Genomic DNA, 24,985 nt, shown 5'->3' on the forward strand with positions numbered 1-24,985 from the left:
GTGCAATCATATATGGGGGCATTAACTGCTAGGATAAATGAGGCAGAAGAGAGAATCAGTGATATAGAAGACTAAATGATGGAAAATAAAGCAGCTGAGAAAAAGAGAGATAAACAACTATTGGATCACGAGGGCAGAATTCGAAAGATAAGCGATACTGTAAGACAAAACAACATTAGAATAATTGGGATCCCAGAAGAAGAAGAAAGAGAGAGAGGGGCAGAAGGTAAAATGGAGCAAATTATAGCAGAGAACTTCCCTAATTTGGGGAAGGAAACAGGCATCAAAATCCAGGAGGCACAGAGAACCCCTCTCAAAATCAATAAAAATAGGTCAACACCCCGACATCTAATAGTAAAACTTAGGAGTCTCATAGACAAAGAGAAAATCCTGAAAGCAGCTCGGGAGAACAGATCTGTAACCTACAATGGTAGAAACATTAGATTGGCAACAGACCTATCCACAGAGACCTGGCAGGCCAGAAAGGACTGGCAGGATATATTCAGAGCACTAAATGAGAAAAATACGCAGCCAAGAATACTATATCCAGCTAGGCTGTCATTGAAAATTGAAGGAGAGATAAAAAGCTTCCAGGACAAACAAAAACTAAAGGAATTTGCAAACACAAAACCAACCCTACAGGAAATCTTGAAAGGGGTCCTGTAAGCAAAGAGAGACCCTAAAAGCAACATAGACCAGAAAGGAACACAGACAATATACAGTAACAGTCACCTTACAGGCAATACAATGGCACTAAATTCCTATCTTTCAATAGTTACCCTGAATGTAAATGGGCTAAAAGCCCCAATCAAAAGACACAGGCTATCAGATTGGATTAAAAAACAAGACCCATCGATATGCTGTCTGCAAGAGACTCATTTTAGAACCAAAGACACCCCCAGATTGAAAGTGAGGGGGTGGAAAACCATTTACCATGCTAATGGACACCTAAAGAAAGCTGGGGTGGCAATCCTTATATCAGACAAATTAGATTTTAAACCAAAGAGTGTAATAAGAGATGAGGAAGGACACTATATCCTACTTAAAGGGTCTATCCAACAAGAAGATCTAACAATTATAAATGTCCATGCCCCTAACATGGGAGCAGCCAATTATATAAGGCAATTAATAACAAAAGCAAAGAAACATATCGACAACAATAATATAATAGTGGGGGACTTTAACACCCCCCTCACTGAAATGGACAGATCGTCTAAGCAAAAGACCAACAAGGAAATAAAGACTTTAAATGACACACTGGACCAAACGGACTTCACAGATATATTCAGAACATTCCATCCCAAAGCAACGGAATACACATTCTTCTCTAGTGCCCATGGAACATTCTCCAGAATAGATCACATCCTAGGTCATAAATCAGGTCTCAACCAGTACCAAAAGACTGGAATCATTCCCTGCATATTTTCAGACCACAATGCTTTGAAACTAGAACTCAATCACAAGAGGAAAGTCGGAAAGAACTCAAATACATGGGAGGCTAAAGAGCATCCTACTGAAGAATGAACAGGTCAACCAGGAAATTAAAGAAGAATTAAAAAAATTCATGGAAACTAATGAAAATGAAAACACAACTGTTCAGAATCTTTGGGATGCAGCAAAGGCAGTCCTAAGAGGAAAGTATATAGCAATACAAGCCTTTCTCAAGAAACAAGAAAGGTCTCAAGTACACAACCTAACCCTACACCTAAAGGAGCTGGAGAAAGAACAGCAAATAAAGCCTAAACCCAGCAGGAGAAGAGAAATAATAAAGATCAGAGCAGAAATCAATGAAATAGAAACCAAAAGAACTGTAGAAGAGATCAACAAAACTAGGAGCTGGTTCTTTGAAAGAATTAACAAGATTGATAAACCCCTGGCCAGACTTATCAAAAAGAAAAGAGAAATGACCCAAATCAACAAAATCATGAATGAAAGAGGAGAGATCACAACCAACACCAAAGAAATACAAACAATTATAAGAACATATTATGAGCAACTATATGCCAGCAAATTAGATAATCTGGAAGAAATGGATGCATTCCTAGAGATGTATCAACTACCAAAATTGAACCAGGAAGAAATAGAAAACCTGAACAGACCTATAACCACTAAGGAAATTGAAGCAGTCATCAAAAATCTCCCAAAAAGCAAAAGCCCAGGGCCAGATGGCTACCCAGGGGAATGCTACCAAACATTTCAAGAAGAATTAATACCTATTCTTCTGAAACTGTTCCAAAACATAGAAATGGAAGGAAAACTTCCAAACTCATTTTATGAGGCCAGCATTACCTTGATCCCAAAACCATACAAAGACCCCATGAAAAAGGAGAATTACAGACCAATATCCCTGATGAACATGGATGCAAAAATTCTCACCAAAATATTAGCCAATAGGATCCAACAGTACATTAAAAGGATTATTCACCACGACCAAGTGGGATTTATCCCTGGGCTTCAAGTTTGGTTCAACATCCGCAAATCAATGAACGTGATACAATACATTAACAAAAGAAAGAACAAGAATCATATGATCTTCTCAATAGATGCAGAAAAAGCATTTGACAAAGTACAGCATCCTTTCTTGATCAAAACTCTTCAGAGTATAGGCATAGAGGGGACATACCTCAATATCATAAAAGCCATCTATGAAAAACCTACAGCAAATATCATTCTCAATGGGGAAAAACTGAGAGCTTTCCCACTAAAGTCAGGAACACGGCAGGGATGTCCACTATCACCACTGCTATTCAACATAGTATAGGAAGTCCTAGCCACAGCAATCAGACAACAAAAAGAAATAAAAGGCATCCAAATCGGCAAAGAAGTCAAACTCACTGTTTGCAGATGATATGATACTTTATGTGGAAAACCCCAAAGACTCCACCCCAAAACTGCTAGAACTCATACAGGAATTCAGTCAAGTGGCAGGATATAAAATCAATGCACAGAAATCAGTGGCATTCCTATACACCAACAACAAGACAGAAGAAAGAGAAATTAAGGAGTCGATCCCATTTACAACTGCACCCAAAACCATAAGATACGTAGGAATAAATCTAACCAAAGAGGCAAAGGATCTGTACTCAGAAAACTATAAAATACTCATGAAAGAAATTGAGGAAGACACAAAGAAATGGAAAAACATTCCATGTTCATGGATTGGAAGAACAAATTTTGTGAAGATGTCAATGCTACCTAGAGCAATGTACACATACAATGCAATCCCCATTAAAATACCATCCACTTTTTTCAAAGAAATGGAACAAATAATCCTAAAATTTGTATGGAACCAGGAAAGACCCCGAATAGCCAGAGGAATGTTGAAAAAGAAAAGCAAAGCTGTTGGCATCACAAATTCCGGACTTCAAGCTCTATTACAAAGCTGTCATCATCAAGACAGTATGGTACTGGCACAAAAACAGGCACTTAGATCAATGGAACAGAACAGAGAGCCCAGAAATGGACCCTCAACTCTATGGTTAACTCATCTTTGACAAAGCAGGAAAGAATGTCCAATGGAAAAAAGACAGTCTCTTCAACAAATGGTGTTGGGAAAATTGGATAGCCACATGCAGAAGAATGAAAGTGGACCATTTCCTTACACCACACACAAAAATAGACTCCAAATGGTTGAAAGACCTCAATGTGAGACAGGAGTCCATCAAAATCCTGAAGGAGAACACAGGCAGCAACCTCCTCAACCTCAGCTGAAGCAACTTCTTCCTAGAAACATCGCCACAGGCAAGGGAAGCAAGGGCAACAATGAATTATTGGGACTTCATCAAGATAAAAAGCTTTTGCAAAGCAAAGGAAACAGTCAACAAAACCAAAAGACAACCGACAGAATGGGAGAAGATATTTGCAAATGACATATCAGATAAAGGGCTAGTATCCAAAATCTATAAAGAACTCATCAAACTCAATACCCAAAGAACAAAGAATCCAATCAAGAAATGGGCAGAAGACATGAACAGACATTTTTCCAAAGAAGACATCCAAATGGCCAACAGACACATGAAAAAGTGCTTAATATCGCTCGGCATCAGGGAAATCCAAATCAAAACCTCGATGAGATACCACCTCACACCACTCAGAATGGCTAAAATTAACAAGTCAGGAAATGACAGATGTTGGCGGGGATGCGGAGAAAGCGGAACCCTCCTACACTGTTGGTGGGAATGCAAGCTGGTGCAGCCACTCTGGAAAACAGTATGGAGGGTCCTCAAAAAAGCTGAAAATAGAGCTACCATATGATCCAGCAATTGCACTACTGGGTATTTACCCCAAAGATACAAAAGTAGGGATCCGAAAGGGTACGCACACCCTGATGTTTATAGCAGCAATGTCCACAATAGCCAAACTGTGGAAAGAGCCAAGATGTCCATCGACAGATGAATGGATAAAGATGTGGTATATATATATACAATGGAATATTATGCACCATCAAAAGGAATGAAATCTTGCCATTTGCAACAACGTGGATGGAACTGGAGGGTATTATGTTGAGCGAAATAAGTCAAACAGAGAAAGACATGTATCATATGACCTCACTGACATGAGGAATTCTTAATCGCAGGAAACAAACTGAGGGTTGCTGGAGTGGGGGGTGGGGTGGGAGGGATGGGGTGACTGGGTGATAGATACTGGGGAGGGTATGTGCTCTGGTAAGCACTGTGAATTGTTTAAGACTGTTGAATCTTAGATCTGTACTGTGAAACAAATAATGCAATATATGTTAAGAAAAAAAAAAAAAGAAGAAGAAGAAGGAGGAGGTAGCAGGAGGGAAAGAATTAAGGGGGGGAAATTGGAGGGGGAGATGAACCATGAGAGACGATGGACTCTGAAAAACAAACTGAGGGTTCTAGAGGGGAGGGGGGTGGGAGGATGGGTTAGCCTGGTGATGGGTATTGAGGAGGGCACATTCTGCATGGAGCACTGGGTGTTATGCACAATCAATCAATCATGGAACACTACATCTAAAACTAATGATGTAATGTATGGGGATTAACATAAGAATAAAAAAAAAAGAGAGAGATCCTTAACCTATAAGGGTAGACACATAAGGCTGGTAGCAGACCTGTCCATGGAGACCTGACAGGCCAGAAAGGACTGGCATGATATATTCAATGTGCTACATGGCAAAAATATGCAGCCAAGAATACTTTATCCAGCAAGGCTGTCATTCTCAATAGAAGGAGAGATAAAGAGTTTCCAGGAGAAACAAAAACTAAAGGAATTTGTGAACACTTAACCAGACATGCAAGAAATATTAAAGGGGATCCTTTGAGCAAAGAGAGAGCCCAAGAGTAACAAAGATCAGAAAGGAAAAGACAATCTACAGGAACAGCAATTTTATAGGTCGCTGATCAAAGGCACTAAATTCATATCTTGCAGTAATTACTCTGAATGTAAACGGACTAAATGCTCCAATCAAAAGACACAGGGTATCGAATGGATTAAAAAAAAAAAAGACCTATTGATAGAGGGTCTTTACAAGAGACTCATTTTAGACCCAAAGACACCTCCAGATTGAAAGTGAGGGGGTAGAGAACCACTGATCATGCCAATGGACATCAAAAGAAAGCTGGAGTAGCCATCCATATATAAGACAAACTAGGTTTTAAACCAAAGACTGTAACAAGAGATGAAGGACACTATATCATAATAAAAGGATTTATCCAAAAAGATGTTCTAACAATTATACATATTTATGACCCTAACTTGGGAGCAGCCAAATATATAAACAAATTAATAACAAAATTAAAGAAACTCATTGATAATAATACAATGATAGTAGGGGACTTTAACACCCCACTCACTGCAATGGACAGATCATCTAAGCAGAAGATCAACAAGGAAAACAAGGCCTTTGAATGACACACTGGATCAGATGGACTTCACAGATATATACAGAGCCTTCCATCCTAAAGCAACAGAATACACATTCTTCTCAAGTGCACATGGAACATTCTCCAGAATAGACACATTCTGGGTCACAAATCAGGTCTCAACCAAGACAGAAAGACTGAGATTATACCATGCGTTATTTTCAGATCACAATGCTTTAAAACTTCAAGTCAACTACAAGAAAAAATTTGGAAGGACCACAAACACATGGAGGTTGAAGACCATCCTACTAAGGGGTGGATAAGGGACAACACTGTACTATCTGTTGAAGGCAGAGCTGCCATGTTACCCTTTGGCAGGCTCAGCAGGGAAAGGCAAGAGACTGAGACTAGGGGCTCTTGGCCCTCATCCTGGACCAACGCCCACATGTGGGCTGGTAGGGGCAGTTTCTTCCGTTTCCTGGTGTGTGACTCTTCAGATATCTATCTTTAGGCTGTAGAGCTTTATCTTAGGCAACACCTCTTTTCTTCAGGTGACTGGCTGCTGTTTCCAGGCCTCCTTATGAAGGACCACCCATGGTAGAGACCAAGAACTTCTTGGAGAGGTTAGTGCAACAAAGAGGTTAGGAGTCTGATCCCTGGAGCCAGAATGCCTGGATAGAACCCTGGCTCTGCCACTTACTAGGTATGTTGTGACCTTAGGCAAACTACTTTACCTTCCAGGGCCTCTGTCTTCTCACATGTAAAATGGGGATAATAATAATAATAATAGCACATATTTCATAAGACTGTTGTGATCAGTTAATGAGGCACTTAACACAGTGCCTGGGAAAGGCAATTTAAAATCACAGTGAGATAGTCCCACCCATGAGAATGGCTAAATTTTAAAAGACTAACCATATAAGCCAAGGCAGACAAGCATGAGGAACAACTAGAACTCTTATACATTGTTGATGGGAAATGTAGAATGATATAACCACTTTGAAAAACAGGTTGGCAGTTTCTTACAAAATGAAATATATACACAAATTGCATAAATATGAAAAATGCACATCTTTACAAAAAAAGAAATGTATATTTACTGCGTGGCCCAACAACTCTACTAAGAGAAATAAAAATATATGATCACAAAAGACTTGTACACGAAAAAATAAAGCATCCTACTAAAGAATGAATGGGTCAGGCAGGAAATTAAAGAAGAATTAAAAAAATACATGGAAGCAAATGCAAATGAAAACATGACAGTTCAGAACCTTTGGGGACAGCAAAGGCAGTCCTAAGAGAGAAGTAAATAGCAATACCGGCCTTTCTCAAGAAACAAGAACAGTCTCAGATACACAACCTAATATTACACCTAAAGAAGCTGTAAAAAGAACAGCAAATAAAGCCTAAATCCAGCAAAAGGGAAAAGAGCAGAGCAGAAATCAATGAAATAGAAACAAACAAAACAAAAAAACAAACAAACAAAAAAACCCCCAAAATAACAACCCAAAACAAAGCAGAACAGATCAATGAAACTAGGAGCTGGTTCTTAGTAAGATCAATAAACCCCTAGCCAGCTTTATCAAAATGAAGAGAGAAAGGACCCAAATACATAAAATCATCAATGAAAGGAGAGATCCCAATGAACACTGCAGAAATACAAACAATTACAAGAGAATATTATGAGAATTATATGCCAACAAATTTGGCAATCTGGAAGAAATGGATGCATTCCTAGAAACATATGAACTACCAAAACTGAAACAGGAAGAAAGAGAAAACCTGAAAAGACCCATTACCAGCAAACAAACTGAAGCAGTAAAAACCTCCCAACAAACAAGAGCCTAGAGGCAGAGGGCTTTCCAGCAGAATTTTACCAAAAATTTAAAGAAGAATTAATACCTATTCTTCTGAAACTGTATCAAAAAATAGAAATGGAAGGAAAACTTCCAAACTCATTCTATGAGGCCAGCATTACCTTGATCCTAAACAAAAGACCCCACCAAAAAGGTGAATTAGACACCAATATCTCGGATGAACATGGATGCAAAAATTCTCACCAAGATACCAACTAATAGGATCCAACAATACATCAAAAGAATTATTCACCATGACCAAGTGGGATTTATTCCTGGGCTGTAAGGTGGTTCAACATCCACAAATCATTCAATGTGGAACACCACATTAATAAAAGGACAAGAACCATAGGATCCTCTCAAGAGATGCAGAAAAAGCATTTGACAAAATACAGCACTTAAATGAAGCTTGATGAAAACTATCCACAGTGTAGGGATAGAGGGAACATACCTCAGTATCATAAAAGCCATCTACGAAAAGCCCATAGCAAACACCATCCATAATGGGGAAAAACAGAGCTTTTCCTCTAAGGTCAGGAACACGACAGGGATAGCCACTCCATGTGACAACAGTACTTGTTTAATATAGTACTAGAAGTCCTAGCCTCAGCAATCAGACAACAGAAAGAAATAAAAGGCATCCAAATTGGCAAAGAAGTCAAACTTTCACTTTTCACAAACGACATGAAACTCTGTAGAAACCCCAAAAATTGCTAGAACTGATACAGGAATTCAGCAAAGTGGCAGGATATAAAATCAATGCACAGAAGTCAGTTGCATTTCTATATACTAACAAGGAGGCAGATGAAAGAGAAATCAAGGAATTGATCCCATTTACAGTTGGACTAAAAACCATAAGATACCTAGGAATAAACCTAACCAAGATAAAGGATCTATACTCTAGAAACTAGAGAACACTTATGAAAGAAATTGAGGAAGACACAAAGAAGACACAAAGAATTCCATGCTCATGAATGGGAAGAACAAATACTGTTAAAATGTCTACGCTACCCAGAGCAATCTACACATTCAATGCAGTCCCTATCGAATTACCCTCAACATTTTTCACAGAGCTGGAACAAATAATCCTAAAAATTGTACAGTACCAGAAAAGACCCCAAATATCCAATGGAATGCCGAAAAAGAAAACCAAAGTTGGAGGCATCACAATTCTGGACTTCAAGCTGTATTACAAAGCTGTAAATAAGACAGTATGGTACTGGCACAAAAACAGACACATGTATCAGTGGATCAGAATAAAGAACCCAGAAATAGACCCTCAACTTTATGGTCAACTAGATCTTCGACAAAGCAGGAAAGAATATCCAGTAGAAAAAGGACAGTCTCTTCAACAAATGGTGTTGGGAAAATTGGACAACCACATGCCAAAGAATGAAACTGGACCATTCTCTTACACCATATACAAAGATAAATTCAAAATGGATGAAAGACCTCAATGTGAGACAGGAATCCATCAGAATCTTAGAGGAGAATATAGGAAGCAGCCTCTTCAACCTCAGCTGCAGCAACTTCTTACTAGACATGTCTCCAAAGGCAAGAGAAAAGCAAAAATGAACTATTGGGACTTCATCAAGATAAAAAGCTTTTATACAGCACAGGAAACAGTCAACAAAACTAAAAAGCAACCTATGGAATGGCAGAAGGTATTTGCAAATGTCTTATCAGATGAAGGGCTAGTATCCAAATCTATAAAGAACTTCTCAAATTCAACACCCAAGAAAAAAAATCCAATGAAGAAATGGGCAGAAGACATGAACAGACATTTCTCCAAAGAGGACATACAAATAGCCAACAGACACATGAAAAATTTTCAATATCACTCATCATCAAGGAAAAACAAATCAAAACCACAATGAGATACCACCTTGCACCAGTCAGAATGGCTAAAATTAACAAGTCAGCAAACGATAGATGTTGGCAAGGATGCGGAGAAAGGGGAATCCTCTTACACTCTTGGTGGGAATACAAACTGGTGCAGCCAGTCTGGAAGGCAGTACGGAGGTCCTCAGGAAGTTAAAAGTAGAGCTACCCTATGACCCAGCAATTGCACTACTAGGTATTTATCCAAAGGATACAAACAGTGATTTGAAGGGGCACATGCACTCCAATGTTGGCAGCAGCAATGCCCACAAAAGCCAAACTATGGAAAGAGCCCAGATGTCCATCAACAGATAAATGGATACAGATGATGTGATGGAAACACACACACACACACACACACACACAGGAATATTACTCAGCCGTCAAAATGAATGACATCTTGCCATTTACAATGATGTGGATGGAACTAGAAGGTATTATACTAAGTGAAATAAGTTAGAGAAAGACAAATACCATATGATTTCATTCATATGTGGAATTTAACAAACAGACGAACATAGGGGAAGGGAAGGAAAAATAAGATGAAAATAGGGAGGCAAACTGTAAGAAATGCTGAACTCTAGGAAACAAATTGAGGGTTGCTGGAGGGGAGGTAGGTGGGAGGAAGGGATAATTGGGTGATGGACATCAAGGAGTGTACTTGATGTAATGAGCACTGGGTGTTATATGTAAATGATGAATCCCCAAATTCTACCCCTGAAAGTAATAATATGGTATATGTTAACTAAATTGAATTTAAATAAAGAATAAAAAAAATAAAAGGGAATCTGGGATGGGAGGGAAAATAAGTATAGCACATCTTTTTTGCCTTCTGAATGTGAACCTTATGAACAAATTACTTATTTGAAAATAAATGTACAAAAATTAAAATGAACAAAATTATAAAATCATGGGTCAAAAAAATTGAAATGTACAAGATGCAGTGATAGCAGTGTTAAATGGAAATACATAGTTGTAAATACATTAAAAAAGAAATGGCAAACCAACAATCTAACTTTATGCCTTAGGAACTAGAAAAATACAAACTAAACCCAAAGCTAGTGGAAGGAAGGAATAATAAAGATTAGAGTGGTGATAAGGAACTAGAGAATTAAAAAATGGAGGAAAAAAAAATCGACGAAAGCAAAAGTTGGTTTTTTGAAAGAACCAGCCCCTGGTTTCACTGATGTACAATTGTTTTTTAAGTTTCTATGTCATTTATTTCTGCTCTAATCTTTATTATTCCCTTTCTTCTTCTGTATTTAGGCTTTGTTGTTCTTTTTCCAGGTCCTTTAAGTCTAAGGTTAGGTTGTTTGAGATTTTTGTCAATTCTTAAATTCATCTTTTTTTATTTTTTTTTTTAAAGATTTTATTTATTTATTTGACAGAGAGAGACACAGCGAGACAGGGAACACAAGTAGGGGGAGTGGGAGAGAAAGAAGCAGGCTTCCCGCCAAGCAGGGAGCCCGATGCGGGGCTCCATCCCAGGACCTGGAATCATGACCTGAGCTGAAGGCAGCCGCTTAACGACTGAGCCACCCAGGTGCCCCAAATTCATCTTTTTTTAAAGATTTTATTTTTATGTAATCTCAATACCCAATGTGAGGCTCGAATTTTTAAAAATTTTTTATTGTTATGTTAATCACCATACATTATATCATTAATGTTTGATGTAGTGTTCCATGATTCATTGTTTGTGCATAACACCCAGTGCTCCATGCAGAATGTGCCCTCTTTAATACCCATCACCAGGCTAACCCATCCTCCCACCCCCCTCCCCTCTAGAACCCTCAGTTTGTTTTTCAGAGTCCATCGTCTCTCATGGTTCATCTCCCCCTCCGATTTCCCCCCCTTCATTCTTCCCCTCCTGCTATCATCTTCTTCTTTTTTTTTTCTTAACATACATTGCATTGTTTCAGAGGTACAGATCTGTGATTCAACAGTCTTAACACAATTCACAGTGCTCACCATAGCACATACCCTCCCCAATGTCTATCACCCAGCCACCCCATCCCTCCCACCCCACCCCCCACTCCAGCAACCCTCAGTTTGTTTCCTGAGATTAAGAATTCCTCCTATCAGTGAGGTCATATGATACATGTCTTTCTCTATTTCGCTCAGCATACACCCTCCAGTTCCATCCACGTCGTTGCAAATGGCAAGATCTCATTCCTTTTGATGGCTGCATAATATTCCATTGTGTATATATACCACATCTTCTTTATCCATTCATCTGTCGATGGACATCTTGGGTGAGGCTCAAACTTAAAACCCCAAGTTCAAGAGTTGCATGCTTCAATGACTGACCCAGCCAGGCACCCCAAGATTTTTCTTGTTTCTTGAGGTAGGCCTCTATTGCTATATTCTTCCCTCTTAGCACTGCTTTTGCTACATCCCAAAGATTTTGGACCACTGTGTATTAATTTTCATTTGTTTCCATATATTGTTTTATTTCCTCTCTGATTTCTTAGTTGACCCATTCATTGTTTAATAGCATGTTGTTTAACCTCCATGTATTTAAAGTCTTTCCAATTTTTTTTCTTGTGGTTGATTTCTAGAAAGGTTGGTTCTTTTCAATCAAAACTGACAACTCTTTACACTAAGAAAAAGAGAAGAATCAACTTACTAAAATCATAAAGGAAGTCGGAACATGATGACCAATCTTATAGGAGTGAAAAGGATTACAAGAGAGTACTAAGGACAATTGTATGCCAAGAAATTGGATAACCTAGATGAAATGGACAAATTCCTAGAAACACACTACCTACCAAGACTGAGTAAGGAAGAAATAGAAAATCTGAACAGATCAATAACAAGTAAGGAGATTGAATCAGCAATCAAAAGCCTCCCCAAAAGAAAAGCCCTAGGCCAGATGGTTTCACTCGTGAATTCTACCAAAAATTTAATGATGAATTAACACCAACCTTCCTGAAACCCTTCCAAAAAATTGAAGGGGTAGGAACACTTCCTAACTCATTCTATGAGGCCAGCATTATCAAAGCCATATGAAGATACTACAAGAAAACTACAGACAACTATCTGAGTATCAATGCAAAATCTTCAACAAAGTATTAGCAAATCAAACTCAGCAGCATATTAAAAGGATACTACATCATGACCAAGTGGGATTTATTCCTAGAATATAAGGATGATTCAACATGTGAAAATCAATTAATGTTATATACCAGAGCAGGAAGAAGTAAAAATCCATACATGATCCCCTCAATCAATGCAGAAAAAGGATTTGACATATTTCAACACCTTTTCATTATAAAAACACTCAATGTACTAGGAATTTAGGGAAACTACGTCAACATAAAGGCAATACATGAAAAACTCACAGCTAACGTTACACTAGATAGAGGAAAAGCTGTCAGTTCTTCACTAAGATCAGAAACAAGATCAGGATGTATGCATTTGCCACTGCTATTTAACATATTATTGTAGGTTCTAGTCAGAGTGATTAGGCAAGAAGAAGAAGTAAAAGACATCCAAATTGAAAAGAAGTGACATTATCTATTTTTTGCAGATGACATGATCTTATTATATGTAACAAAACCCTAAGGAGGCCAAAAAATACTTGCAGGGCTAATAAATGAATTCAGCAAAATGTAGGATACAAAAGCAATACACAAAAAGCACATGCATTTCTAACTAGCTCTCTGAAAAGGAAATTAAGAAAACAATTCCTTTAAATAGAATACAAAATAATATACTTAGGAATAAACTTAAACAAGGAAGGAACAGACTTGTATACTTATACACAGTATCAGACTGCTGAAAGAAATGAAAGAAGGCAAAATAAGAGGAAAGACATCCCACATTCATGGACTGGAAGACCCAATATTGTTGACAATACTACCCAAAACAATCTACAATTCAATGCAATCCCTATTAAAATTTCAGTGATGTTTTAGGCAGAATACAAAAACCCATTCTCAAAGTCATATGAAATCTCAGGGGACCCCAAACTGCCAAAACACTCTTGAGAAAGAACAAATTTGGAGGGCTCACACATCCTGATTTCAAAACTTGCTACAAAGCTACAGTAATCAAAACAGTGTGCTACTGGCATAAGGACAGATAGACCGATGGAATAAAATAGACATCCCAGAAATAAACCTTCACATATATGGTTAACTGAGTATTGACAAGCATGCCCAGACCATTCAATGGAGAAAAGACCATCTTTTCAACAAATGGTGCTGAGAAAAGTGGGACATTCACATGGAAAAGAATGAAACTGGACCTTTCTCTCATACTATATACAAAAATTAACTCAAGAGTGTAAGAGCAAAGGGGCACCTGGGTGGCTCAGATAGTTAGGCGTCTGCCTTCGGCCCGGGTCATGATCCCAGGGTCTTGGGATCGAGCCCCACATTGGGCTCCTGGCTTAGTGGGGAGCCTGCTTCTCTCTCTCTCTCTGTCTCAAATGAATAAATAAAATCTTAAAAAAAAAAAGAGTGTAAGAGCTAAAACTGTAAAACTCTTAGAAGAAAACACAGGGGAAAAGCTTCATAATGTTAGATTCAGCAATGATTTCTTGGCTATGATACAAAAGCACAGGCAACAAAAGAAAAAATAAACAGAACTTTATCATTAACTTTTGTGGATCAAAGAATGCTATCGAGAGAGTAAAAAGGTAAGCCACAGAATGGGAAAAAAGATCTGAAAATGACATATCTGATAAAGTATTAGTATCCCTAGTGTATAAAGAACTCCAACCCCAAAACAAAATAATCCAATCCAAAAGAAAGGACTTGAAAGGACTTTCTTCAAAGAGGATGTAAATAAGCAATAAATAAGCACATGAAAAAATACTCAACATAAAATGCAAATCAAAATCACAAGATACTATTTCATACCCATTAGGATTACTAAAAAAATTCTAGAAAACAACACTGTTAGTGAGACTATGAGGAAACTGGAACCCCATGCACTACTGGTGGGAATGTAAAATGTATAGCCACAGTAAAAAACTTTGTGTTCCCTCAAAAAGTTAAACATAAAATAATCAGATGCCACTAAACTGGACACTTAAAATTGATTATAAAGGTAATCTTTGTTATGTATATTTTACCACTATAAAAATGTTTAAAATGCATGCACATGACTTATAACTTAAATGTTATAATTAAAGACCATATGTGAGATAGCATCAATATGGAAGACTGAAGAGTATCAACAAATTCATTGACAGTATATTGAGCCTGTGTCCTAGGCATCCTAATGGGATTAAAAAGAAAAAAACTAAGAGTCAAATGGACAAGTACCATTACTAAATATATTACTTTTGTCATGTTGAAACTTTCATGATCCTATTTCTTGAATTGAAAAATGTGATTAAAAATTATTAAAGATCATATGTATCAAAGAATTTTTAAAGTGATGGATATGCAACTATGTGGTATTTGTTTAGAAATGAGTGTTAGAAAGTGTAAGAATATTACTTGCTCTGATGCAAATAAACACATGAAAAAATGATGGAATGATGTATAAGAAAAAGAATGTTTGCATTTACCCAAGTAAGTGAAATTCTACAACATGCAGATTTTGAAAATTTTCTGTGCTGTTTTAAGAAGCTTATTTATTTAACAGTTAGCTGTGGGACCAGATGGCAAATAGCCAAAAAATTTTAAAAATGTACAAATTGTTCATTTTCAAGCTGTAGACATCAGCCTGTAGGGATCACCCAATACCTTCCAAACTTGTTTAAAAGTTACTCAGTAAATTTTACAATCTATACAATGAAACAAAGTGACAAGTTCATGTTAAAAACTTTAGTTTCATTGAGTCTATATTTTTAAGTTATTACCTGGAATCAAGAGAAGTAAAAAGTTGATCAAACCGTTTCTCCAGAACCTCTATAAGACTGACCGTTTCCTCCTTTGTTTGATTGTGTAGGTGTTCTAGCATCTGCGAAGAACATAATACAAAGACCTAATTTGGTATTTTTATTTTGTAGAAATTGTACTGTTCAAATAATTTTAAAAGTAAAAGGTACTTTGGACTTTTCAAAGTAACCACACAAGAGGAGATTAGGTGATAAAAATGGAATAAGTTACAGGTTCAACTTTAAATCCTGGTACTTGTCAGCAAGATCACATCTTTGTTGGCACTATGCACTGATAAACTGGCAAAAAGGCCTAGAAAATCCACTAAGTTTTCTAAACTTCTTATTCCTTTTTATCATTACAGGAAGAGTCATTCTGGATAGCTGAATTTCTCTCTGGCAGGATTCCTTAAATGAAAAAACCTTAATACATAATATTAGACATACCTGAATTAAAATGTTAACTATTCCACATCTTTGCATTTTTTGACAGAATTGTTGCTTGAGATCTGTGACCCCTTTTTTCCATTTTCTCCCTTTTAGAACAGGAATGTCTATCTTATACCTGTCTAACCAATGTATTTTAGAAGGAGATTAATTATCTAGTTTCACAGGTTCATGGTTGGAGAGGAATTTTGCCCCCAAATGAATCATACCCTGAGTCTCAGCCATACCTGATTTAGAAGATATTTAGATGAGATTTTGGACTTGATGCTGGAATAGATTTAAGACTAGGTTGGGATGGGGTGAATGTATTTTGCATATAAGAAGGACATGAATCTGGAGGGGGTCAGAGAGCAGATTGTTATGGGCTGAATTTTGTCCACCCCTCTCCCAAATTTGTATGTTGAAGACTTAACTCCTGTATCAGCTATAATCTTTTGACTGCCTTGGTTGTAAATTTGTTGCTGCTGGGTGCTTAGGAACTTGTTTTTTGTCACCTCTTCTGGGGGGGATGGAGTAAAGGAGGAAAGAAAATAAGATTCTTTGTGTAAGGGTAAACAGCCGAATAATGAGCAATGTTAGAAAGATGGTCTGCAATACTTTCGAGACAAAATTCAGCTCACAGCAAGAAAAAAATCATGGTTCCTTAATAGTGCTCCAATTTCAGTAGACCGCTAGCATAACAATCCCACAAGACCAATACTAGCAGGCCATGGAAGTCTTCTATTCTTTTGTATGTTTCTCTGTCATTGGATTATCATGCTCAATAACTTAGTGCTAGGCTCTAACTTCAGTGATATACCCCTAAATATACACATTTAAAGAGAACATGCCTTAATTCACTATAGAATTTAATCATTTAAAATGCTTACTTTTACAGCAACACTTAATTGTTCAAAACTATAGCCTGCTATCTTCAATGCTTCATCAATTTCTTCTGCAGTTTTAGTTTCCTAAGAAGGCGAAAAGCGTCCACATACAAATATAAAATATAAAAATAGATGCTTATATACATTATATTAGTTGCAAACGTATCAGGCTACAATTTTGATTACAAAAGTAACACAGACCACCACAGAAGTCTGAAAATCAGTAACAAAAATGACACTTTCAATCCTACTTATCCAGAAATTTAAAACTAACATTTTAGAGTTTTGATTATAGATTATAGTATTCAAGATTGTTTTTAGAAATCTTTTTGAAAAAATAGTTTTAAGTTGGAAAATGGTTACACAAAATATTCTGTCTTGAGGGGTGTCTGGGTGGCTCAGCTGTTAAGTGTCTGCCTTCAGCTCAAGTCATGATCCCAGGGTCCTGGGATCAAGCCCCACATCGGGTTCCCTGCTCAGCGGGAAGCCTGCTTCTCCCTCTCCCACTCCCCCTGCTTGTGTTCCCCTCTCTCTCTGTGTCTCTGTCAAATAAATAAATCTTAAAAAAAAAAAAGAAACCAACTATCTTGAAAAATGTACCATGGCAATTAATGCACACACATGTAAAAATTAAGTTTTTAAAGAAGATTATAATTTGGCTATGTTAAAATTTAAACTTAAAGTAAAAGATAGCAAGATTAAGTGCTTTCTCCCTTCCTCTAGCTCACTAAATATCTTTTTAATAATAGCATTTTGGAATTTGTTCTATTTCTGAAAATAATACATTATTTAAAGTTATAGAACAGGTTAAATTCAATCTTCCAACAATAACCTCATCATCATCACAGTGAATTAATTAGGCCTTTTGGTTGCCATTAAAATGACTGGAAAAATCACATTCAGAATCTAGAAACTTGTACTTTATACAAGTTTCACATAATCTAGATTCAATAACTAGGTTCAAAGGGAAGAAGCTACATATGGTTAAATATTAAGAACACTAATAGAGTTGGTCAAAGGGAGACTGGGTTGCCTTAGGAAAAATGAGAATTGTTCAAGCATATTTAGAATAAGAGATTTAGGTAAAGAATGTAGGTTTACCTCTTACCTTTATGCTTCTAAAAAAAAAAAAAACAAAAAAACAAAAACCCTATAATTATAGCAACGTTGAGAAGAGAGTTAAGCTACCAGACACAAAGTAAAAATGTTTGGCTTCATCTTACTTCACAAGTAACATTTTTTCATACCGCCATTAGAGATGAGGAGTTCAAAATAGTCCTGTGTGTGGATGTTGAATGTTCTAAACCAATAGTTAGCTGGTCAGAAGTCTTTTTAAAGTCCTGCGAACAATTCTTTATCCTGAAAAATGTCAAGTACATTATTTTAAATACCATATTAATATAACAATTTTAACCTTCTATTCTGATTTTTACTATCAAAAATAATTCATATGACAACTTATAATAACAATTATAGTGGGTTCTTCGTCATCTATGATAAGCAAAAAGAGGGAAACCATGGCTAAATATGCTTCCATATAAAAATTTTACCAAGAATTCAACTTCTTAGGAAATCCCTAAAAATAAAAAAATTTATCTCACAGTATAAATTGTGCTTTAACCTCCTAATTACCTCTCCTTACCTGATATTTTTTTTTTTTAAAGATTTTATTTATTTATTTGAGACAGAGAAAATGAGAGAGAGAGAGCACATGAGAGAGGGGAGGGTCAGAGGGAGAAGCAGGCTCTCTGCCGAGCAGGGAGCCCAATGCGGGACTCGATCCAGGGACTCCAGGATCATGACCTGAGCCGAAGGCAGTCGCTTAACCAACTGAGCCACCCAGGCGCCCTCTTACCTGATATTTTTTGATAGAGATGTTGACAGTCACTGAACTGTCTTTAAGCTCAATTACTTATACACAAATGCCTGCTATTAAAAAAATGTGCTTATAGGCTTAGATAATTTACGAAAAGGTAATGAATTTACTAAGTTAATTTGCAAAGAAAAAATTAGTTTCATTTCTTATCTACACATGCTAGAGTTTTTGCCCATTTTTTAAATTTTTAATTTTTTAAAGATTTTATTTATTTATTTGACAGAGAGAGAGCAAGAGAGGGAACACAAGCAGGGGGAGTGGGAGAGGGAGAAGCAGGCTTCCCACTGAGCAGGAAGCCCGATATGGGGCTCGATCCCAGGACTCTGGGATCACGATCTGAGCCGTAGGCAGACGCTTAACAACTGAGCCACTCAGGTGCCCCTATTTTTTTTTTTAAAGATTTTATTTATTTATTTGTCAGAAAGAGAGAGAGAAAGAGAGTACAGAAGCAGGGGGAGCAGCAGGCAGAGGGAGAAGCAGACTCTTGGCTGAGCAAGGAGCCCGATATGGGGCTCCATCCCAGGACCCTGGGATCATGACGTGAGCTGAAGGCAGAGGCTTAACTGACTGAGCCACCAAGGCGTCCTGAGTTTTTGCCATTTTTATCTTTATAGCCCCATAGTGGCTAACAGACAGTAAGCTCTTGATAAATGTGTGCTGAATAACTTAATCATAAGCCTGTAATAGTTAATAGAAGTAACTATGATGTTTAAATGTTACCCTTATAGAGAAAAAATAGACTTAAACTTAATTTTTAAACATTCAGTTACTTTGAAAAGTGAATATTCATGTTCTTGAAAACATGTGAATGCATAAGCCCTTAGGAGTTCATTATTCAATTCCTGTTTCAAAATATTAAAGATAAATCAGGAATACATTATTTTTAAACAGACTTATCCCTTGACACATAAACAACTATTTTAAACCAAACTACTGAAATTAAGGAATAGGAGTTTCTAACATAAGTATACTTGACATGGAGAATTTAAAAAAAACAAAACAGTAATTTGGAAAAAGTTTGGGTATTTAAAATGGATTCATCTACTTCTGAAAGTTAAATTTCACTTTATAACCACACTTGATATAGTTATATGTATCCAGACAAGAATATAAACAGATTTAACTTGTACAAGTAAGGTTTAAAAAGTCAGAAATTTTCACTTAGAAGTCAGATCTCTAGGAAGGAAGATTGGCAACACTGGGTTGGTCTTAACACACAGCAATAATTGGCTGGAGCTGAAAAGGGGCCACCTCCTTTGGAGGGGGTGAACCTTCTTTTGTCTGCCACAATTCATACCACTCATTGTTTAAACTCTACATCACCCAGTAAGTCATCTTCTAGACTCCTGTAGGTACTCAAATCTGTTGTGGCTGCTGACTCACATGGAGCTGAAAAGATTCCTAATGATTTATTCTAATCATTTCATTCAGAACTTATGGAGGACATGACGTGGAATACAAATATAGGGGTTGGCATTCAGTAAGCCTGAGTTCCACTGGTCCTGTCAATAACCAGTTGCCAGATTTTAGCTAAGTGGCTTACTACCTAAAGAGGTAACTATATTCTTTTGGTGTCTGTCTATGCACCCATTTATGTCTGGACAGAGAAGCTGCATCAGTAATGTGAAAAGCCATCGAATGCTAGTATAAAATATCTGGATTTTATTTAGGTAGGCAGTGAAGAAGCATGGAGCAGGGAAGAGTAGGGAGGTGCTAAGGAGGTAGTCAAAAAAGAATAAGAATTAAATAGGATAGTAGAAATGGAAGATAAATTATGGATATGAAAGATACTGTGGAAATTATAGTCTGCAGGAGGCAAAATGAAGGAGATATGAGGAAATGGGGTGATTTACTGACGCTTGGTGCCATTAACAAAATTGAAAGTTTTCTTCCTTTCTTTTTTTTTTTTTTTTTTAAAGATTTTATTTATTTGACAGAGAGACACAGTGAGAGAGGGAATACAAGCAGGGGGAGTGGGAGAGGGAGAAGCAGACCTCCCGCAGAGCAGGGAGCCCGATGTGGGACTCGATCCCAGGACCCCGGGATCATGACCTGGGCCGAAGGCAGATGCTTAATGACTGAGCCACCCAGGCGCCCAAAATTGAAAGTTTTCAAATGAGATTATTCCTTGAAGGCTTCCTGTGTTTATTTCCCACATAATTTTTTACCATATTAAATATGCTTTAAAAAGTTAAAGTTATACAAAAATATAATTGCCTTCTGAGTAGGGTCTCAGTGAATTAATTGGGACTTAAAAAGTTACAAAGTAAAAATTTATGATTTTTTCACTGTGATCCATCCCATCCCATCCCATCCCATAGTCAACCCTAATTGTAAATTTATCTAGGACTGAAACATGATTTCAGAAAAACCATAGCAAATGTCAAAACATCATGGTATTTCATCTAACAAACATTTATTACATGCTTACTGTGTCCAGCACCAGGAACGTAGAAAGCAGTAAAATGTGGTCCATGCCCTTACAGGGGCTTATAGACTAGCAGAAGAAGACATACAAATAAATAAGTGCAATAAAAAGTAACACAGGTGCTGGTCTCCAGCTGGGATATGTTTAAAAAAAAAAAAATCTCTGCATTACTAATTCAAAAAGAGCTTAATATATACATGTACAAAGTCCTATCGAAGAAAGGAAAAAATGAGTAAAAGAATCCCAAAATTATTACTTTTCCTTTAATCGATCACCTCTCACACCACCTCTTTCCAAAGTCCTCTACTATGTCATGCTCATGATACTCTTAAGAATTAACACCTTTTTAAAGCCACACCTTACTCTCAGCCAGCACCAGTAACTTTTGCTAGAATGACATTCTCAGCTTTAACTTGCATTCTTTTTTTCCCCCTACTTTAAGTAAGGATAAACTGATGCTTCTTTAGGAGCTGGATTCTCCATTTCACTAACAGTTAAGACAAATTATAAAAGAGCACTCTACAATGGGAGATATAGGCTTCCAGATGGAATGAATAAGTCACTGGAATAAAAAATACAACATAGGGAATATAATCAATGATATTGTAATAGTGTAGGTGACAGATGGTAGCTACACTTGTGGTGAGCATAGCATAACGTATAGAGAAGTTGAATCACTATGTTGTACACCTGAAAATTATGTAATAGTGTGTCAACTATACTTAAAAGAATTTATAAAGAGCACTCTATAAACAATGGGCTTTCTTAGAAACACTGATCTAAGAATGACATTTTATCAATGATGCTAAAATTATCCTTTCAGAAATACACTGAACTTCAAATACTAAAATATGTACACATAAAACATACTTTTTAGGCTGCAGTTTTTCCATAAAAGAATCTTCTTTAATATATCCATCTGTTGGGCAGTATCCTTGTCTCCTATTTATAGTTGTAGCAATCTTAGGACAAAACAAGAATAAAAACAAAAACAAAGTCATTCAATAAATTCCATTTATCCAGAATTCAAATAACTAGTGTGCCATTCATAAATAAACTTAATCCTCTTTATTTTTTTTTTAAAGATTTTATTTATTTATTTATTTGAGAGAGAGAGAGAGAGAGAGAGAAACAGCATGAGAGGGGATAGGGTCAGAGGGAGAAGCAGGCTCCCCGCCGAGCCGGGAGCCCGATGTGGGACTCGATCCCAGGATCCTGGGATCATGACCTGGGCCAAAGGCAGACGCTTAACGACTGAGCCACCCAGGCGCCCCTCGTATAAAGATTCTTAACATGTAATTTACAAAATAAAAGTTCTCTTCCCAACCCCCACAGCTTGTCATCTAAGTTTTATTTCTGGTGGTTTTTTGGCTTGTTTTCGTTAACTGTAAATGAAAAAATGTGGTCAGATTTAGCCAGTATTTCTTTTATGGTTCCTGATTTCAGTGATATGTTTAACAAGACTTCCCCACCCAAAATTATACAATTATCTATATTTTCTTCTAGTTTACATTTTTAATTTGCATATTATTAACATTTCCAATCCACATGGGATTTTAATATATATTATCTATTGATCAGATAACTTATCCTTACCTCCTCACACAGTATATTTTTGGACTCAGGTCCAAAAGATCAATACAATATCAGTATTTCTGGAATGATACCTAAGTATGATCCTCTGAACAAAATCTGCCATCTTGCTGTGCAAAATGCAGAATGGTTATTAACAATATCAATCAAAAGCACAGAACAGATGTTATCAAAAACCATAGAACTATGAAAGATAAAGACTGACAGATAAATCCATATTCACCCAAACTCAGAAATAAGAACAAAAGTATACCCATTAATCCTGAATGGAATCATTTTAGGTTTAAATTTGAAATAAACAGCATTATGTAGGTCTTCAAAATTAAAGATAAATTATAAATACAAGCCTAATGTGAATATAGGTATTTAAATCTTACTTTTCTTTTTTTTTTAAGATTTTATTTATTCGACAGAGCGAGAGAGCACAAGCAGGGGGAGCAGCAGAGGGAGAGGGAGAAGCAGTCTCCCCGCTGAGTAGGCAGCCCAATGTGATGCCGGGCTCAATCGCAAGACCCTGGGATCATGACCTGGGCAGAAGGCAGAGGCTTAACTGACTGAGCCACCCAGGTGCCCCTAAATCTCACTTTTTAGAAAAGAGCACATAATATAAAAATAATAAACTACATTACTGAAATATTCTATAAATTCATTCTTACTAATTTAGACTAGATCCTTCCACTCGCTCTTATTCCAAATAAATATTAGATATCAGCAAAAATGCTAGATTTTGAAAACTAATAAAAGAGTGGTAACAATTTCAGGAAGGCTTCTTGAAGGAACTCCCTTAAGTGACCAGCTGGGGTGCCTGGGTGGCTCCCTGCTCAGTGGGGAGCTTGCTTCTCCCGTGCCTCCCCCCCCCCAGCCACCCCCACTTGGGCTTTCTCTATTTCTCTCTCTCTCAAATAAATAAAATCTTTAAAAAAAATAGTGATCAGCTTTAGTGCATCTGAAGAATCTGTTGTCCCTTGTCAATTTCCTGGGCTAACAGCACAAGGGAAATGAGAGAAAGGAAGGAAGAATAAGACAAATCACAGATCTTCCAAAGTAAGAGTCAGACCTAGTCAAAATGATACAAAATAGATTTATCACAACCCTAAAATCAAAACCAATATTTGTCAACATACCATAAACATCTGTATAGATGTTTTCCAAAATAATAGCAGTATAATGATATAAGACCATTGAACATGAAATCATTGTCAAAAAAGGGAAAAGCTACTGTTCTAATAAATTTGTCTGTTTTTTTTTTTTAATATTAGAACAGGATGGGTATAAACAGAGACAGTTCCACCTGCCAGCTTATTCCCCTTTCCTTATTCTTTACCCACCACAAGACTGAATCAGTCAGGGATCTTCCATTACAACCACAGGAACTAGGATCCCCTTTGCTTTAACTATGTGGTAAAGCCTCATCTGAGGAGCCCACTGACGACAAAAAAAAAAAACCACCAAAACCCAAAAAACAGGAGAAGTGACTCTTCCACTATAAAGGCCATTATTTGTAAAGTATGTAATTCCAAAACAGACATCTTTTAATATGTAAATGTTTCCGCTATAATTAAAATCTTCACAAATTTATATATATGTATGTATGTGTATTTTTACCATGTTTAACCTACAAACCAATTAATCCACACCTAAGTAATCATGGGCCAATTATAACACTTATTTTGATAGTCTTGAAGCCTGTAGAGAACTTCTGTATAATTCAAAATTGCCTTTTACAATTTTAAGAAAAGCAGGTATTATTTCCATCTCACAAATGAGGAAATTCAGGCTTAGTGTGACAGAACTAGGACTGCATTCCCAGTCTCCCGCCTCCGTATTGTTTGTCTCACTGACACAAAAAACAATAGATATATACAAATCCTCAATATCTGGTATCTCAAGTGGAACATTAAGAATTTAGAGATTAAGACAATTTTCTTTTTTTTTTTTTTTAAAGATTTTATTTATTTATTTGACAGAGAGAGAGACAGCAAGAGAGGGAACACAAGCAGGGGGAGTGGGAGAGGGAGAAGCAGGCTTCCCACTGAGCAGGGAGCCCGATGCGGGGCTCGATCCCAGGACCCGGGGAACATGACCGGAGCCGAAGGCAGACGCTTAACGACTGAGCCACCCAGGCGCCCCTTAAGACAATTTTCTAGGGACATACTATATAAATTGAACTACATTTGTATTTGTAGCAAATGCAAAGATATTCATTAAATTTTACTTGAAATCCTTGATTTGTCCTCATTATTATGGGTCTATAGTGCAACTGTACTTTTTCAGTGTCTCTGAAGTTAACTTGAGGCCACTGTTTAGTTTAGCTTCTCTTTTTAAACTATGGCATCTCTACAAATGTAGATTTGATGACACAAAGATTGAAGGCCAG

General features: G+C 36.9%; 1 protein-coding gene across 2 annotated transcripts in view; it reads right to left on the reverse strand.

The window, feature by feature from the left end:
* The window catches only part of RNF17 (ring finger protein 17), a 154,422-nt gene that overhangs the window by 126,718 nt on the left and 2,719 nt on the right, over window positions 1-24,985 (reverse strand). For both annotated transcript variants that reach the window (XM_045869116.2, XM_045869115.2), the window contains exons 3-6: window positions 21,886-21,977; window positions 17,959-18,070; window positions 16,715-16,795; window positions 15,381-15,481 (exon numbers count right to left, since the gene is read on the reverse strand). In XM_045869116.2, coding sequence (XP_045725072.1) covers window positions 15,381-15,481; window positions 16,715-16,795; window positions 17,959-18,070; window positions 21,886-21,977 — 386 coding nt within the window. The remainder of the gene's footprint in view (window positions 1-15,380; window positions 15,482-16,714; window positions 16,796-17,958; window positions 18,071-21,885; window positions 21,978-24,985) is intronic.

The sequence above is a fragment of the Mirounga angustirostris genome, unplaced genomic scaffold, assembly GCF_029215605.1.
Source record: "Mirounga angustirostris isolate CCGP_5_RB_7025 unplaced genomic scaffold, mMirAng1.0.hap1 SCAF_3, whole genome shotgun sequence".
Taxonomy (NCBI): Eukaryota; Metazoa; Chordata; class Mammalia; order Carnivora; family Phocidae; genus Mirounga; species Mirounga angustirostris.